At 35.4% G+C, this 20,303-nt stretch overlaps 1 protein-coding gene across 1 annotated transcript in view; it reads left to right on the top strand.

Moving 5' to 3' along the window:
• TMPRSS15 (transmembrane serine protease 15) overlaps positions 1–20,303 on the top strand; it is a 136,134-nt gene that overhangs the window by 91,571 nt on the left and 24,260 nt on the right. Inside the window, exons 18-21 of the mRNA XM_059922230.1 lie at positions 1,224–1,353; positions 12,097–12,192; positions 16,077–16,126; positions 16,856–17,030. Of these exons, the coding sequence (XP_059778213.1) occupies positions 1,224–1,353; positions 12,097–12,192; positions 16,077–16,126; positions 16,856–17,030 (451 nt within the window). The remainder of the gene's footprint in view (positions 1–1,223; positions 1,354–12,096; positions 12,193–16,076; positions 16,127–16,855; positions 17,031–20,303) is intronic.

Below are 20,303 nucleotides of genomic sequence, written 5' to 3'. Positions count from 1 at the left end.
TCTCCTGGTGATTTCAGCACCGCTGTCACCATTCTGGTTAGAACAAAAGCCAACATGCAAACTCTTGTTTCTGTTTGTTTGTTTGTTTAAACTTGACTACATTTAATAACTTTAAGTCTAAGGCAACCCATCTTCAGGTAAAAAGCATAAAATACCACAGAGAGACAACAGCCCACACCAGGCACCCTAGCGTCACTCTTATTAACTGTTATACTCGGTACCTTGCCTACACACAGAGGCACCCTCATGCTCATCTATAACTGTCTTTCTCAGACTTGTTCCTTCACATGCTTGATTCTTCAGCATCTACTACTCTACCTGCCTGCGACTTCTGCCCAGCCCCACTCCAGATCTCTATCACATTAGGAGTCATGGCTGCTTTTACTCTGTCTTACTTTTATTTCAGAGCACATACTTAATGCTATCTATGATGTGCCATGCATTGTAACTAAGTGCTGTAAAACGATCTTAACGTAATTAGAATTAACTCTATTTCAGTCATGAGAAAGCTGAGGCTTGGAGGAGTTAAGGGGCTGCCAAAGATCACACACCTAGCAGGGGCTAGAGCTGTGTTTCCAGCCTAAGTCTGTCTAATTCTAAAGTCCATGCTGTTATTCTTTTTATAATAGGGGAAAAAATGTAAACATAACATTCACTTACAGAATTACAATATGGTGTCTGTGGGTAAAACTATGATGGGTGATATTTTATCTGTTTGATAAACTAGCTTAGCTTAACCCAATCCCCACTTAGCCACTAATGGCCTTAACACTCTATCCAAAATGGTTGTAAGATGAAGGGCAAGATGACGGAAACCAAACAGCAAAAGAATAAGGGCAAAGAAAATAGCTTCTGGAGAAAGAAGTAGGAAAAAAAAATGCTTACAGTTATTCCTGAACTTAAGTTTTCCTTCTTTTAGAGAACACATTTGTAAGATATTCTCTTCAAAAAGCTTTATTTTCTGTTTATTTGCTGTATTGGTATGCAGTGAACTTGTATATCTCTGCCCTTTCCCTTTTTATTAGTCATATGAAAGAGCAAAATTAAGTCTACCGAATTTATCTTTTTCAACTTAAGACTTCCAGCATACTGTTACGAAAAATTACATACTATCAACCTCTAAACTCTAAATGTTAAGAACAGTGTATGTTTAGTTTAGAGTCCATCATTTCCTTTTATCAACTTAGGTCACAATGACCCTATGTATGATCTAATCTCTTTAGTGCGTCTCTTCAATGGCACGACAAACCGTGGTTTGGTGCAGTTCAGAATCCAGAGCATATGGCATGTAGCTTGTGCTGAGAACTGGACGACCCACATTTCAAATGATGTTTGTCAGCTGCTGGGACTAGGGTAAGTAATTCTACCAGCTCTCTCTTAAATTATTCTCAAGCTTTTTTATGGGTTTTAAATTGGGTTTACTAAGAAATTTAAAATTTATGGAAGTTATGAATTTAGAAAATACACATGATCAAAAGGAAGAAAATAAAAAACTTGCCTAACCCCATTATCAAACAACAACCACGGTTAATAATCTTTTTATAAATATTACATAAATATAAGTATGTAGAAATAGTATATTACAAAATCATACAAAATACCATATTATGCTCTGTCTTGTAGCCTACTTACACATGAACATTTCTCATGTCCTTAAATATTTTCTGTAGATTATTATTTTTAAGAAAAGGAAATATTCCATTTTATGCTATAGTATAATGTATATAACTAATCACAAGGGTAACGCAGAGAACACGCTTTTGCTGTATCTTTGCGACATGTTCATAATAGTTCTTTCAGATTTGTATCAGTATAATTATTGTGAGAAAGAATATGCAAAATTACAAGACTTAATTCAAGTGACAATTCCGTATTAATGATTCACCAAAAATTTACTTTACATCCCAGTTTAATATCATAATATGTTACATCAAATATATAAGTTCACCATATTCATTTTTTACCTTCCCATCAGTCTCAAAAGTGATGAGGTGAAAAATGGTGGGTGATAAGTAGTAATAATTTACTTCATTTAAGTTGTATAATCTGTCAACTCTAATTCACCATTCTGATCCTTTGGTATTCATGATTTGAGAGATTTAACCATATTGGGTCACATATGGTTATTTATCACTCATAGCACTATATTATTTACCGGGTTGGCCTGTAAACTAAGAAGTCTATAAATGTAAGACCCATGTCTATTTTATCCATTATTGCATTGCTAATTTCTAGACTTATCCTTGTTTCAAAATACAGGTGCTAAAAAATATTTGTTGAAGCAATAAATTATTCTTTATATATAAGTATATATGTAAATATAAATATAAATATTTCTAGCTAAATAAATGTATGCCAGAAGTATACATTTGCCAGTTATAAATCATTATAATTTCCATTCTGCCTTGAAATGGAGAATTGTTTTCTAATTTATTTTAGAAGATTACATAAAATTACAAAGGAAAATAATTTAAGTCCACATCCACCTATACTCCCAGCATTTCCAAGTTATCTCAGCTATTTCTAGTTCATCAAAATCAAAGGTAACTGATTGCTTTCCTCTTAAGGGGCCCTTCTTTCTGATTAGTAATTCATAAAGTCATCATGCTATACACAGATTTTTGAAATTTATTTCAAAATGTTTATTTTTTAACCCAAAACATATTTTCCACTAGAAATAATGTTAGTGCAGTGGTTAGATCCTGGTTTAGCCCATAATAGCCGTTTAATTTCTAGTAGACTTGGAGAGTTATATTGATTACCAGTGCCAAAAGTAGCACCTAACCACCACATAGAGATATTTTACAATAGGAAAATGTGTTGAGGTCCCAGTCAGAGCGTCAGAAATGCTCTATAACTTCTTGGATACTAGAAGTTGGATAACTACTAGTTGGATTGAGAGCTTTCAGCTCCCTTTACCTCCCGAAATGCTGTTCCTTCAGAATGGGAACTCCCCAGCTCCAAGTCTCATGCAAGTGATGTCATCCTCATCAGGAAGGCAGTTCCTATCAAATCCAAATGGAGGAAGTGAGTTTTACCATCCATCATGTAAATAATCATCAATTTGGTTTATGTGTATTATTTGGAAACCTTGCAATTTATATATATTTATCCCTTTTATTATACATTATCGTTTGTGTTCTAACAAAAACCCTTTTAACCTGGGGAGCTTTGAGACATAAAGAGTCTTGGAGGAGGGTAGGTTAGGGGAAATAATGTTTTTTGATGAAGAATCAACAAAACACTGAAACGGACAACTGTTTATCCCCACTTCAAGTAAAGCACTGTATACGTGGTGCTGACTCCAGGTTCCTACTTTAGTGTTGATTTTAGTTCAATAGCAAGTTCATGCAGGTGAGGCCCTAGGAAGTCCTTTGCTTCCACTACTAAACTTGCCAGTAATGCTGAGGAGCTATTTTATAGACTCAGAAACTTAGTAAAGTTTAGACTGAGGAGATGGGTTACTTGACCTTGTGTCCACAATTGATGAATCTTAATGCCCTGGATGATTGGGCTTTTACTACACAGGAGCTTGAGTTCCAATTCTTCACCTAAGCATCACTATATGCTTATAAACACAGGTGTTCTTTCCACTGTGGTTTGTGAATCTTAGCTGAATTATTTCCTCGAGGATAGACCGGGGTTAAGATGAATCATTTACAAAGATCAAAGTGATTGATATCTTCTTTGGCAGAAATATTTTGAATGCATTTGAATAAAATTTGTTGGGTGATTACATAATGCTGATTCCTTCAGTTGCATGAGAGAACATATTGGAAAGGAAACATTTATCTTTATTATTTTTTAATAGTTGCTAAGATAAATATATTCTTTTATTTACTCCCAGATCGGAAATCTAAGCATTGGTAATGATATTGGGCCTGGTCTTCAGATGAATGAGACATAGTTTTTGCGTTAAATGCTTATGTGGTGGAGATAGACACATAAATAAGCTGATTCACTTTGTTATAAAGCAGAAACTAACACACCATTGTAAAGCAATTATACTCCAATAAAGATGTTAAAAAAAAATTACAACATAATGTGATAAATACAATGTGCTATAGGAGAACCTATACTCAATTTGGGCATGTCAGGAAAGGCTTTCTAGGAAATGGCCTGAGCTGTGTGGCTGACAGCCAATTCCACACAACTATCTATTTACATGTTTTTCCCCAACCAGATTTTACTCTCTAGTTCACTGACCTCATTTCTAATGACTCACGGTCCTTCCAGATGGAGACAGGGACAGAGGACTAGATTTTTTTAGTGTGTGAAAAACGAGTAGCACATCCCACTCTTGGATACAATATTTTTCGTAAAGGTCAGGCGCCTTGTTTTCTTCAGAAATGAGTCAGGTAATCTCTGCAAAGACTTTAATCTTTGGCCCTGCACTTATTAAATAGGCTCCATAGTGCTCTAGTAATTGAAAGAAAGTTAGAGCCTTAATGAGAATTTGTCTAGAGTGGTGCACGGTAATGAAAGAAAACTTGGCGAGTTGAAAATGATGTGTTTGGTACAGTGGGAAGTAATTTAGGAGTCAATTTATTAAAAAGGCACTGTAGTCCCTCAAGATTATTTATTCAGATAGGGTACAAAATACAATTCCCCACAGATTCTAGTAAATCATATGAGGCAGATTTCATCAGCCTTTCCTTTTCTAAATGAAACGTTTTCATTCCCTGCCATTGATAGCTGCATAAGCAAAAAGTACTTTGAATAACATTTTCGTGTCTCTGATCAAAGTATGAAAGAAAACATTTTACACTGATGCAAGAATAAATGTTAAGGAAACTTAGAGTAGTGATTTTTAAAATGGTATTTCCTAGGAAAGCACACTAGCCTGTTACTAACCCAGTAAATGAACTATGCAGTTGTTTTGCCCTGCTAAGCGATTAAAAATGAGAAGTCATCAGGTCTGTACAGCTCTACAAAATTCAGGAAATACTAATGTTTTAAAAATAGAGTTAGTTATATGTATCCCCATGAGGCAGCCGTATGAGGAGCTGGAGTTAATTTTTAAATCGCATAATAGTCCTGGCTAGATACCTTCAGTTCAAATATCAAAAACATTAAGTTGAGCCTCTCATTCTGAAACCACGAATAAGAAACAGAATTACTTCAATGTTCTTCCATTTCAGAGGTGTTTCAAAAATTTTGGGGGTGGGGTGGTGAGGGGTAAAATTTTTTTTAATTAACGTGCCAAATAAATAGAGCATGATAATTTAATTTCCTGTGTAAGCACTACAGCAAATTTGTATTCACAATTTAGCACTAAAAATAGGTTCCTGGAAAACTGAAAATAGAACCCGTGTTTCCTATTAGTTTAAGGAATTGGTAGAAAAATAATGCTCCTCTTCTTGACTATATTTTCTGTCAGTGTCCCCAAATTTTCAACTATGTGGGAAAAAGCCTTAACATAAAACAACAACAAAGATTAGATATAGGAATTAATAGAAAAAATATAACTACTACATTCAACTTTAAATGATTTCTTTTTATTTGCTAACTTGACACAAAAATAAGTAAATAATATCTTCTGTTATTTTTAAATTTTAATTTACAAGTCCAACACCAAAGGAAATTTTAATTTTAGTCTTAGCTATGTCCCTAGGGTGGGATGAGTGAGGCAGTGAGCTGCTCGGGTAGGGGGAGCTGGGGAGAGGGGGCGAAAAGAAATTTTATTTTACTTGGTTTAACTCACCTAGCTAAAAAGCTCATCATTTGCCAGAATTACAATTTATAACTCTGATGGGTTTTTTTTTCCTGTTTTAGAATTAGAAATGCATTAATTAAAAATAAGTAAAGAGAAAATAATAGCAAACTGCTGTAATTGTGTAACTTCCTAAGATTCATCTTAAGCTTATTATCTAACAGGGTTGGGGAAAACACAGTGGCTAGGTAATTACATCTACTACGGGCAAGGGCATGAAAGCAAGCGTAACACTGTACCACTGATTTGTAATCCAGAAGCTAGATCAGCAGCTCCCAGACCTGGTGATGCATTACATCACCCGGTCATGGTCCCAGACATTCAGATTCAGGGTGGTCTAGGTCAGTGGTTCCCAGTGTGTGATTTTAGAAACAAATTAGTAACTGAATCACTTTGCTGTACAGCAGAAATTAACACAACTTTGTAAATCAACTATACTTCAATAAAATGAATTAAAAAAAAAAAAAGAAGCAAACTAGCAGCATCTGCAACACCTGGGATGCATGTATACAGATTCATATTCTGGAACCGCCACCTCAGACCCACTCGTCCGAAAGTCTAGAGCAGGGCACAGCAATCTGCGTTTGAATAGCTCTTCAGGTGATTCTGCTGTTCACTGAAGCTTGAGAACCACTATCTAGGGTAGATGTCCTTAACCTTCTTTTGTGTGTGTCATGGGCATTTTTGGCAGTCTGGTGAAACTTGCCAACCTCTTCTTAAGTTCATATTTTTGCATAAAGTAAAATACACATAATTACAAAGAAAATTCATTACACTGAAAAAAGTTATCAAAGTATTAAAAACACAGTGTGGTATTATATATTTCTCTATTAACGTTGTAAATAAGATATACTGGTGATTCCAATGATTATTGTACTATCAAAAATGAGCATAAATGATATTTTTACAGTTATACAGTAACTGCAGTGTGATCTGAAGATATCTGCAATTTGTTTTGGTGGCAAAAGTATAGGTGTTTCGAATAATATTGTGGTTAGTCACCTGAATTTGTATCAGAAGAAAAGACTATATTTCAATTAGAGGTTAGTAAAAATAAAGATGTCATTATTTCTCCTCCAACTATAAGCCCCCTACATGTTACCATGAACTACTAGGGGCTCCTTAGAACCCAGGCTGGAATTCTGGCTAGAATGAGGCCCAGAGGTCTTGGTTCTTTAAAGAAGCCCCCGTGATTCCAATAAGCAGTCCTCTCATTTCAAAGGAACCCATGGAACGTTGTGTACTTGTTTCAGTAGAAAACATAGAAATTGTACAAAACATCTCCAAAGTTTGGCAGTTTGATTTCATCTGGTGTTAAAAACAAAGTAAAACCAAACAAACAAACATTTTTTTCCTACTGCAACCAGGTTTAAATACCCTATGTGAGGGTCATCTCTGACTTAATCCAGGGGATTCCTCAGCCTGTCATTCCAACACTAGCCTATTTTAACTTCTCTGGAAAACTTTTCCCCCCAGTATATCAAAACAAAATTAGAGAGTTTAAAAAGACTACTATAAGTAAGGTAAAAAAAAAAATTCATGGCTAAGTTTTCAACAAACACATGTTGATATTATTGCTTGCTTGGAAAAAATTCATTCCTGATTTATCCCTCTAAGTATTTGAAAACATATTATTGGGAATTAAGGTACTCTTTTATGTGAAATGTCACTTATTTTTATTAATACAATTTAAGGAGAAATCTCTTTGTCTTTAACTTTTATTTTGACTTACATCCAAATGGGTATTTTGTAACCCAGGGAAGTTTTATGTGGCAAGGAAATTACTGAGAATATAATTATACACACAAAGGTTAAGAAAATCTCTTTTGGTCAGTTGTGAATCATCTACCAATAAATCTTCTGCAACATAGTTGTTTAGTCTATAAAAGTTTGTTAACAGAGTTGGGGATTTTATTTGTTTGTTTTTGTTTTTGTTTTTTACTCAGACTTTTTTTTTTTCACTTAAAGTTTGTTACATAAAAACAACAAGATATTATGGTTTTCCCCAAACCAAAATATCTTCACCATTCCCTTAAATCCTGTTGTTTGGGGAGGGGGAGGGAGGCTTCGATATTCTAAAATAGAAACAGATAAGGACAGGAGAAAACTATCATCCCTTGAATATAGTCTCAACAGTTCAATTTTTCAGTTCTGAGATTTTGTTTCTAAATAATAAATGGTGACCTAACATATCGTTGTTAACCTTTTATTTTGCCAAGAATATTTTAAATATTGCATTTATCTTTATCGTCTCCATCATTTCTTAAAATAAGAAATAGTTTGTTGTAGACTTCTGCTGCTTATATTCTGTTTACTATGAATACAAACTGGAGTAAATTGTGTTCAGTCTGTAAAAGGTGAACTTGATTTGGAAGAATTTGAAATGCAGGTACTCTGTCTCCAATTAAATTCCAACTTTTAATATCCAGCACTGACACCTGGAAATATTTGTATGAACTGATGGCCTCTATACACCACTCTTAGGTTGCTGATACCAATATTTACAACAAAAAATTTAATTATGGGAGTATTTTAGAAGTTTTTTCCAAAAGAATGTTTTTTCCAGTTGTTCTCAATAACCCAAAACAATATACCTGCGCCATTAACTGCAGTCTTTTCTCATGTAAAGTTTGAGGCTGCATATATAGAGCACAATCTTAGAATACAACCTTTATGTGTGTCATTTTTTCCACGTGTATACATAATCTCTATTTTTCTCAGCCAGATAGTGAAAACATCACTATGGAACAGCACTTCAGAATCCCAGGGTAGCACATTTAGTGTTTACTAAAGAGTCTATTCTTAAAGCTTTGCCTCTAGTCTTTCTTCTAGAATAGGTGTGTGTTAAAAATTTAACTGCCAATCCCATCAGTGCAATGCCAGTGGTAGGTGTGTAATAAATAGATACTAGATTAAAAACTGATTTATAAATAACTTTTCAATATTTTTTAATTTAATTTTCTATTGAGTTTCCAGAGAAATTAATGCATCCCCTCAGGGTCTGTCTTTAAAAAGACAGCTAAGCAATAGACTAAAAACAGCTAGAGATAATAGAAGTCTTAAATCCACAACTTAGATGTATATTTTTAATGAATTACTCTTCTAGATGTCCCCCCACGTAGTCATGAGTGCTGTCAAATGACAAAACTAAAACAATTTAATAACGAGTTTGACGTCCTTTACTCAAGAGTAAACAGCCCATGGATTGGGGATACAGTGCCTCACAAGCAGGGGAGCACTATTCTTGAGGGATTTGGGGGGAGAGCGAGTTTTATGGAACATTAGAAGAGACAATGAAGGTCAGGGATTTCCTTATAGGCATATAGGTTACCAGGTCCTATTTTCTAGGGTAAGGTGAGCTAGCTAAACCTGAGTTGGAAGATTGTGACTGGTGTTAACATTTTCTTTCTACATTTCAGAAAGTGAAGCACTTCCTGTAAGTGTAGGCTGACTTAGGTTTAGATTTGTGACGTGGGCCAGGCCCCTGGTTGACCACCATTTTGTGGGTCCTGATATATGAATTAACTTTATCAGTGGCTTAAACAGATTGCTTATAGTAAGATTACTATAGGTAACTAGAAGTCACTTTGGAAGCCAACAAGCAGACACCTGAACAAGTAAAGAATTAGATATTTTATTTGACTATGACAGTGGCTTGAGACTAGGAAGCATCAGAATCACCTGGAAGGTTTGTTAAAAGACTCTTCACTGGATCTCACCCCCAGAGTTTCAAAATTGTGGGTGGATCTGGGCTAGAGCTGGGCGATTTGCAACTAGCCCCTGGTGAGGCTAATGTTGCTTATCTGGATTACACACGTGGAAAATCTTTCATCATGGCAAGTCGGGAACATAGAAAACTACCTAGAAGAATATCCAACACACATAGGCATTCAGCAGACTAAGGATACTGAGAACATGAACCAAAAACAGTAAAAGAAGACAGACATCTAAAAGGGAGATCGGAGAGTAATTAGGATCCACCAACTTGTCCCTCCCAGTGAAGAGGTACACTAACCAACCAATTCCAATGATGTTTCTGGAGCCTTCATGCAAAGTCAACACAACTAGAGCCTCTTCAAATTGGATAGACAGTCCTTGATATTCTCAAAAGTCAAGATTAGTGTTGATGAATTGTACCAGAAGATGTACCGATGGTAAAATTCAGTCCTCTAAAATCTCTTTGGATCCACATCCTGTCTTCCCTAAATGTGTGAGTCCTTAACTAAAAGATTCCTGCAGTGGTAAAGTCCTTCCTGATCTACAGCATTCCTGACCTTCTATACCCTCTGCTGCCGTTTGAGATCTTTTTTTTTTTAACTGAAGTATAGTTAACTTACAATATTATATTAATTTCAGGTGTACAACATATTGGATATTTTTATAGATTACACACTATCAGGCAGGAAGAAATGTTCCTCTACCCTTCTATAGCTTCTTCTGGCTGGTCTAAGAATTAAATTGACATGAGACAGATTAATAGGAAGTTTCTACCTCTTAATCTACCTCTTTTTCCCTCCTTCCACCCATTTCCCCTCTGGCAACCCCTGTTTGTTCTTTGTATCTGTGAACAAACCCCTGTTTGTTGTTTGTATCTGTGAGTCTGTTTCTACTTTGTTATATTTGCTCACTTGCTTTGTTTTTTAGAAAACATCCAGTATTCGTCTTTCTCTGTCTGACTTATTTTGCTTAGCATAATACCCTCCAGGTCCATCCATTTTGTCATAAATGACAAGATTTCATTCTTTTTTATGGCTGAGTAATATTCCAGTGTGTGTGTGTGTGTGTGTGTGTGTGTGTGTGTGTGTGTGTACCACATCTTATTTATCCATTCATCTGTCGATGGGCACATAGGTTGCTTCCATATCTTGGCTATTGTAAATAATGCTGCTATGAACTTTGGGGTGCATGTATCTTTTCAAATTAGTGTTTTCCTTTTCTTTGGATGTCTTTACGCTTGTTTTGTTTTCTGAGCTATAAAAAATATATTTTATATAAGTCCTTAAATAAGATGATTCTTCTTCCCACATGGAAGGAATATCTTAATCTTTAGCAATAATAGTAGCAACACTCCTTTTTCCTTTGGTAAATCCATTTCAGATTTTATCAAAGGAATGATGATTGATTTCTGTGCTTGAGTTACATTTATCTGTTTATAAAATGAAAGTGCAAGATGATAAATTCTGGGACATTAAGTACAAGCTCCATTGTTCCAGTTCTCTGTTCAGTGAATGAAAGGTATCAGACACTTTCAGTTTCTTTAAGGTGTTGTCTTACCTGAAAGAGAAAGGAAACAACCTCTACTTCGTTCTTTTCCTCTTACTGGTCATAACAGCCATGAGTGTTCCTTGGAAACTTCCTCTATGCACACAGACAGAAAAGGGTCAGCATTAACTATAGCCTGGGAAAAACACTGGATCTTCTTTTGAAGAGGGAGTGGGTGGGTCCTTCAAGATACTCCAAAAGATAAGAACCACATCATCTCCCTGCCAGCCCAGAGAAGATAGCAGGAATCAGGATGTTTCCAGCCTAAAGGCATATTTTTATATGAAGATTAAAATCTGGAATAAATAAAAGGCAAGAAAAAGATTAGAAAGTGAGAAGCTAAAAGTTTCCAGCTAAGCCTAGGGAAGAGTGGATAATTAAAAGAAATCTTCAGTGAAGGCTCACAGTTGAGAGCATGGCATTATATAACAGGTTTTCAGGGATAAGAAAGACCAGTAACTTAATGTCTTTTGTCACACGGAGGTGTCTTTTTATCCCATTCTGGCTCACCATTTGACACTTGGAGGTGCAGTCTGCATACTCCCTCTTTTAGAGCAAAAACATAGCTTCCGATTTTAAATTAGAGCAGTTAGGCTTTGAATTGAATGAAATATCAAGAACAAAGCAACAAAGGTAAACACTGAAGATCTCCTTTTTCTACATTGTTCTTAGGCAACGTGCATTTTTTTTAAAAGATGAATTACACTCAACAGGAAAAAAAATTAATAAATTATGTTGCGGCAATTCTTTGAAGTTGTCATTATAATTGCCCATTATAGAAATTGTTGGACAACATAGAAAAGTCGAGTGAAACAAATCAGACACTCAAATGACATATGCACTGATTTTAACTCTGTTAAATAACATATATGAGCAGGCAAACAAGAACTAGAGGTATTACGCAAAAATTAAAATTACATTTTATGTCATTATGAGTAACTCTTCTACTGAGTTGTACCATCTTTTAGACATCAAAACATTCGAAGCTTAATATTAAAATGTTAATCTCTTTGCCTGGAATTTCATAATTTATTTCAATGTCCACAGCATTAAATAACTAGAAGTTTCGTTTATGACCTTTTTTGTTTGTATTTTTGTTTTGTCCACGTGCTTTTCCCTAGGAGTGGAAACTCATCCATGCCAATCTTTTCTACTGGACATGGACCGTTTGTACAACTAAACACAACACCTAATGGCAGCTTAATACTAACACCAAGGTGGGTCCCAAAATGTGTTCTTTGACTAGTTGTACATAGACAGGAAAGAAGGTGGATTTTGAAGTCAGATTTTAACACCACCATATATGCCACATAATCTTGAAAGTTATTTAATTTTTTTTGTTATTCAGGTCATCTCAAACAGTATCTAATCGATCCTATCAGATAACATTGCCTATTCCTCATATACATATGGTAAGAGGGTCAAATGAAGTATTATAGTGTAATTAGAGAGCACACTGATAGAGATTCAATAAGTTTTACTTCCACATTCTTTTTATCCATACTCTTGGACTTATAAACAAGTACACCCCATAGAAAGAAATTGTGAGAGTTGGAATAAATACGTCCAATGTTGATCAGACTAAAAAGAGTGACACAATTAGTTATCATCAAAAGAGAAGAAAGGGACACAAAAGTCATGGTATTCTTTTCTCTAGCAAATAGAACATGGTTATTAAGTGAAAGAGTACAGACTTCAAGTTGTGCCTGCATTTTCTCTTTTGCTCTTTACAATTAGGTTCACTTTTACAGCTTTTACTGATGTTCTAAAAAGCAGCATCCTTCCTGTATTCAAAGATCTGTTTTAGCTTAGATTATGTCATTTCTGCTGTTTGGGAATTAATGATAACTTCGGTTGAAATTGGCTTCTGAATTTTACAGTTCCATTAAAGGCCAGCTTGGATGGGAAGAAAGTAACTTCAAGAAGAAGCTGTAACAACAGACAAGGATTTAAGATATCATTGCTGTTGCATTAGCTTGAAGTTCTTTGTTTAATACACTTAAGGGTGAAAAGTGAAATTATATAATTACTCAGCTATTCATGAAAAGTTGCCATTTCTGTGAGCTCAACCAGTAAAACAGATTTTTAAAGGAGTATTTTTAGTACCAAAGTACTTTGCAGTTGAATATTTTATATGAATATTTGCAGGGCCTTGACTGATTTTATTAGTCTCATCGAGGGTGAAGCAAAGCATCTGCAAGTGAGAAAGTGGCCTACTAGATTTCCTTTCTATAAAGCATGTCTAAATTTGCATTACCGTTATAGATCTTGAACAGTGTGTATGCTGAGAATGTCTCTTATTTATATTTTATAGGCATTTAAGAATCAGTTAAAAAAAGGAAAAGGTACAGAATATTTTATATTAATTATATGCATATTTAAAATAAGAACTAGTTTATTCCATGCTTATCAACAAAATGCCAGTATCATTATACATTGAGGTCTTTATTGTATGTATGTTCATGTTATTTGAAAGAGACACCATTTCCACACAAAGATACTTGAAACTTTCATCACATCAATAATCCAGAACGTTCTTAATCTCTTCCTTAATTAGCCACCTTATACTGGGTTGGCAGGAAATCAGACATATATGCACTTAGTATGTATGTATGTATGTATGTATTTATTTATTGCAGAAATGCATTTATTGCCCCATGAAATCTGGTGTTTTTGAAAACACCCTTTCACTAGTGGCCATAATAAAAAAATTAGGAAAGGAAGAGGATATCAAAGAAGATGATTCTTCCAACTATGAAGATCGACTTAGATCCCCATTTTTTTCTCCTATTATGAGGCATATGCATGACTAGACTACTATTTCCCACCACTGAGAAAAGGCCACTCAACACGGTACCAGCAATCTGACCTGATATAACTGGAAATGTACAATTCATGCTGTTGCCAGTATTGGGTTTCCTTTTCCTCCGATTCTTTGTCTAGTAGTCCTAGATAACAAAAAAAAAAATTTGACTTAATATATATTGATTGACAATGTGTTCTAAGCATGGTACTAGGTACAGGATATAGAGTGCTTATCAACAGTTTATTGAATGCCTGTCCTGTGACAGATGCTGTGGTAGAAACATTGCAGTGTTACAGAGGTTATTTCTAGTCCATGAAAAAGCTCTTTGACTTAAGCAGCATGGCTCCACTGTAAGGATGAGGAGAAAAGCCTGGTGTTGATAAGTGACTTGGACTCGTTCACAAAGCTGGAGGCAACATGAGATTCTAACCCAGGTTTATCTGGCTTCAAAGCCCTCCACTTTCCATTCTACTGTGCTACCTCTGAATTCTCCAAGGCAGCATATCACTTTAAATAACAGTTCTGGAAAGGAAAAAGAAAGAAAAAAGGCCACTTGTTGGGCATATATAGGGAGAGAAATCAGTTCATTTTGTCAACACAGTAGATACAAACTCATCCATTTGTATCCCAATATTGTCCCACTGGGCTGAGAGCAAGACACAGGATCATGGCATTGACTTTTTTCCCATACAGAGGGCTGACCTAATTCTGACTCCAGGACCGAAGGCCAGGACCGTTATTCTATTTTTCTCTAATCTCTATAATGTATCTGGACAAATGTACTCACTGCTCACTCTGACCAAAAGTGAAGCAACTTACTGCTATATACTGAGACCCTACACGTGTGTTTGTGTATGAAAATTTTGATTAACCAAAACACTTGAAGAATGAGGTGCTAAGCCCAGTTTAATTCTCTGGTAACCATTAAGTTAACCAAAAACTTTTCTGTGCTTGCTGAAAAGAAATTCATCCATTTTTTACAGACCACAGAGTCTTAAACATTGTTTAACACCTAAAAATGATGAACCATTTTGAATATGAGTTTTCATTGATGGATATTGTAGATGTAGAAAGTTTGAATGAAACTTGACAGTATGCTGGGGCACATCCTAAAAATGACTTCCCTCCTAACCATGGGTGGATAACAGAAGAAGCGTTAACTGAAGCTTCTTCTTTGGGGAATTACGAATGCATATTGATATATCTATATCTAGATAGATATACCTACATGCACATTGCTTATTAATAAAATGTATATTTACTTATATTTCAATTGGCTATGTCTGCTCTCGGGGATTTGTCAGACAACATGAATGCATGTAATTTCAAGTAATCCTTATCAGGTATGTTCCAGACACACTGAATTGTTTTATTGTACTTAATGATCTCATATGCCTCTTGGGTCATGTTTTGTGTTTTTTGACTTGTTCTTCCCTAAAATTTCAAGCACCTAAAAAACATGCACAATAGGTGTTGTTAAATATGTAAATAGAAACCATTAAAATTATATGTGTGTATGTGTGTGTTTTAATGCAAACGATAGCTACAGTAGCTGCCATCAGGAAAAAGTGTGGGCAAGTACTTTAATTCCTTGTGTTATACTGATCTCTAGTGGTTAGTAAGTATAACACATTTAAAATTTTTTCTTTGTTTTAATTTTTCTTTAGAATTCTTGGCTTTGAAAAAAGTTGGTATCCAAATATTTAAACGGGTAGTGAGTTTTTAATTATTTATGCCTACACTTTATTTTATATTTACATGTCTGCCTCCCTTGAAAGCAAGACTCATGATTCATTCATTCATCATTGAATTCCCTGAATAAAGTACACAGCCTCACACACAGTTTTGGGCCCTGAATAGTTGTCTCGTTAGCAATACTGAGGCATATTCTATATTATAGAACGGTGAAATCCAAGGTTGGTTCACAGAAACTAACAGTAGCTACCGTTCATCAAGTATTCATTGTGTATAACGCACAATAATAATTCCATTGCAAATATTTCTTTACTTCTCACAAAACTCCAATCAAGTACTATTGCCCCTGTTTTATGGATGTTAAAACTGAGTCTTGGGGATATTGAGCAACTTATCCAAAATCACATGGAGAGTAAATGGTAGAGTTAAAGATACGAACTCAACTTTATTTGACTTTGAGGATTTTCTGCTGTGCATTTTATGTATGACACATTTAAAAGTCCATTTTACTAAAGAGAAAAAATAGGACAAGTTACACTATGTTTTGCTTTAAAATGTTGTGTGCACCATTTTTGAAATACAGTTGTTCTTCTATTACAGTAAACGGTGCTTAGAGGATTCACTGATTCTGTTACAATGTAACCATAAATGTAAGTAAATATTTCCTCCTGTTCTCCTCCAAGCCTTCAGTTTAAAATTCTGTTTGTTTCTTTTTTTTAATTTATCAATACACCCAAAAGGATGTGCACAAAATTTCATTAATAGTAGATAACACAGACAGAGGTGGCAGAATTTTAAAACGGCATTTAAGAAGTAAGATATTATACTTCACAAATTTCCACGTCCTTTGAAATCTTGGAAAAGATGATTTTTTTATGAGTCAATTTTAAATTTCCCTGTGATAAGTGAAAATTTTTAAAATGTGCACTTAATACTTATGGGAGTACTGTAACGAAGCCTTGAAATTACACCATCCTGAGCTTCTCTGTGTAATAATACCTCCATCATTCGAGCTCCTGAGATTTACTCCAATGGCAACAATGAAAACAGTCAACATGCCTGGATACAGTTCTCTCCAATATCACCCTGTAGGTCACTTTGAAACCTGAGTCTTCTCAGCCTGTTGTTGTGATCTACAGGGAGTGTCCATTGCAACACATCAATGAGGAATCTCCATACGTTATGAAGACTGTCTTTTGGTTTTACTGAAGATGGTGGCAGAAGCAATGGCATCAGTTTTTCCTATTCAGTCATCACAATCATTCTGTTTAGAGTCACTATGTCACCTAAAGTTATTTTGCAGTGATCCACTCAATTTTCATGACCAGAGGAAATCCACCAAAATTAACTAGAAGCTCTTTCTTCAATTATCTTAACAGCATGTGGAAAAAAACTGGTGGCTCAAGAAGTTAGCCCAAGGATCGTTGGAGGAAACGATTCCCGAGAAGGAGCCTGGCCTTGGATCGTTGCTGTGTATTATAACGACCAGCTGCTCTGTGGGGCTTCTCTGGTCAGCAGGGACTGGCTTGTGTCGGCCGCCCACTGCGTGTATGGGTGAGTGCGACATCACAGCTGGCCCTTCCCCAACGAGGTGACCCCAGCAGACACTGTGCATCCCATTTCAGGCAGCCTCCCCAAACCCTCCCAGCAGGGAAATGTTCCTGCTGTTTATAACGTTATAAACTTTCCAATCATTCTCCCATTAAAATCATATATAAAAATAGAGAAAGTATAATTAAAATTTATTCTTCATTAGACCCTTGGATCAAGTATTATGTTTCATACATACATAAAAATTGAAATTTCCACCTATTTACAAGGTAAGCATTTTTTAAGGTATACAATTAGTTTTCACTATATAAATTGTGCTGGTTATCAGCCAATTAGGACAATATTTATTGTCAGCAAAGTGTCAATGTCAAAAAAAGCATGTATAGATAGCCTTCAAGTTACAAATTAAAAAGTGTGCCTTTGAAATTCATGTGTAAGCACTTTGCTCTGAATTAGCGTAAAAATGTTTCCTTAGTTCTCAAGTCAGATCTGTTTTGATGTTAACTGTAACTGAAACTTAGAACTAAATCAACCCTGTCGAATTCTTTTTTTGATATGACAAAATACATGCTGAATTTTAGAATCTATCTTCTCCCTCTAGAGCAGCCATTCTTAAAGCAGTGCCACAGGAGAAACAAGAGTGGGTGGAAGGGCCTGGAAATAAACATCAATATTCCTGGGCCCAAGAAATGTTAATTTCTTCTTCTGCCTGAAAGACGGCACCTCTTTAGGTAATTGTACTCCAACACTTCTGAATTAAGTTAGAAAAGAACGTAGCTTCCTCGTAGTAAAGATTCATAAGCCCTGACAAGGGTGATTTCCTGACCCAAGAAGCCTCCAGGGAATGACCTTACCTGTGAGGATTAGAATGAGCCTCTAGCGTCCAGAATCTCTGAGAGAAGTGTGTGTGCTCAGAATGGAAGATGCAGCCTTAGTTAATCAGGATAAAAGACTCACTACGTACAAACACAGGCATTGAAAGTTCTTGGATGGATGGAGACAAACTATCAGCTACAGGAGGCTGTCAAAATCATTCAGGAGATAACGGAGGGCCAGGGAGAAGGAGTATTAAAGGATTGAGCCTACGCAGAAATACCCATCATACCAGAGTAAGAGTAAACTCAAACTCATAAGGCTGGGAACCTGGAAATGAAGACCCTCAGCTACATCCCAGCTTGGCCAATTACCTGCGCTCCAGAAGGACTGTCCAAGGCACTGCCCATCTACATCTAAATCTGTCTGAGCCTGTGCATTACACCCCATATCTGGGTGACTAAACTATAGCCTCTTCCATATCTAAACTACACCTTCTTAACTTTGCTGCCTCTTGATAATTATATTTTAATCTGTTTACAGCCATATCATAACAAATGTCTATAGCAGCCAACTTTCCCACCTCCTGTTAAACATGACTTCAACCTTTACCTATATATACTCTATGCCTTAGGCATGTCACAGATGGGTAATATATCCTAACTGTGTTACAGGTAAAATGTATCTTTAGCTAGAAATTCAGTGTTTCCTACTGCATTATAGGTAGGTCTTAGTAAGACAGCCACCTCCTGTATTAACCTCAGATTTTGTAAATTCGTCCATTTGACGTTCTTGCAGAACATATGCTTTCTAAATGTCAACCACGCTTGCAGTGATATTAGTGACATCTTTCAAATAGCTACCTTACAGATGTACTTACTATAGGTCAATTATACCAATAACATCTTTTCAAACCGTGAATATATGAGGGAAATAGGGAAGCAGTTTCATCTAATATAAACACATGTTCAAAAAAAAAAAAAAATGTTCAGTCATATAGGACATAAAATGTCTTTTCACACAGTTTCAATTTGAACAAAAGCAAACAAACATAAGCTGTAATAGAATTGTGATGAAAAACTTTTGTTCACCAACCTTGCATTTTACTCTCCTTAGCCACTCAGTGGTATTATTTCTTATTTCTCCGGTTACCAGGAGTTTTCTTGCTTTTTTCTTTATGTCTCTAACCAAGAAAGTTTCTGATATTATTTCAAATAGTTTTATCCAAAAAATATTCTTACCAGTATGCTAATACTGAGTCTTATTTGTCTTTTTAAAACTCTACTTATACAGTAAAAAGCTTAATTTCCTAATAAAAAGAAGAACCCAGATCAAGAAACTTATTGAAACCATACTACACAAATGACCTGACCCCAATGTAAATCTGCTCCAGGAGTTTTCACCTGTGGGTAGTTAAATGGTCTAATCGGACAGTTCTCTGTCTGCATTCGTATTGTCCACACTCTCTTTCCCACCCCTCAGCCTCAGTATTCCTGGATGTCACTAAACTTCCCTGTGCCTGTTCTGTTTCTCTACTACTGACTTGTCTTCTTTTCCAACCTTAAAAGAGATATTTGTGAAGTTTTAAGAGATTATTTGCTGTGATTTAAAGACAAGGTTGACTTCAAACCAGAGAGTATTTTGATCCAACTTATGCTACTGACTTTGTGTGACTTAGTATCTGTGGGTTTCAAGATCCTCATCTGTAGGGTGTCCACAGGATATCTACCTCCTAGGGTGATTGTCAGGACAAAATTAAGATGCTGCAATGCTTTTGCATACTGTGAATTATAGAAATGTGCAATAAAATTTTTATTGTTTCCTGCTCAGGAAAGGTCTGTGAAAGAAGACTCTAAGTCTTACCCACGAGACATTCAGCACATTTATTTTCTAAACTTTTTATATTGATGTAATTTCAAACATGCACAGAAGTTGCAAATAACAGTACAGAGAACTCCTGTGTACCTTCACCGAGATTCACCAGTTGTTTACATTTTATGCTATGAAAACTTTCTTATCATTCTTTAATTCCCTCCAATTTGGAGAAATATTTATTTTCTGAATCATTTGATAGTAGATTATACATTGTGCCTCTTTACCCTGTTTTTTTTTTTTTTTTTTTTTTACTAAGAACAAGGATATTTTCCTACATAATCACAGAAAATCATGGAACTTTAACATTAAGGCAATACAATTATCTAGTCTAATTATCTAATACAGTATGTATTCACTTTTGTCAATTGTCCCAAATATGCCCTTTATAACATTTGTAGTTTGTTTGTATGTTTTCCACCCAAGAACCAATTTAGGATAATGCACTGCATTTAGTTGCTATGCCTCTTTCATCTTTAATCTAGAATAGCCTTTCCATCAGCCTTACTATCTTTGCCTTTCTCAGCCTTTCTTTCTTGTCTTTGTTATTTTTCTTAATACAAGCAAGTTATTTTATAGAAAGTCCTTATA

The sequence above is a fragment of the Balaenoptera ricei genome, chromosome 4 (genome assembly GCF_028023285.1).
Source record: "Balaenoptera ricei isolate mBalRic1 chromosome 4, mBalRic1.hap2, whole genome shotgun sequence".
NCBI classification, from domain to species: domain Eukaryota; kingdom Metazoa; phylum Chordata; class Mammalia; order Artiodactyla; family Balaenopteridae; genus Balaenoptera; species Balaenoptera ricei.
The sequence above is the reverse complement of the archived record's forward strand: the minus strand, read 5'-3'. Positions and strand labels throughout refer to the sequence as shown.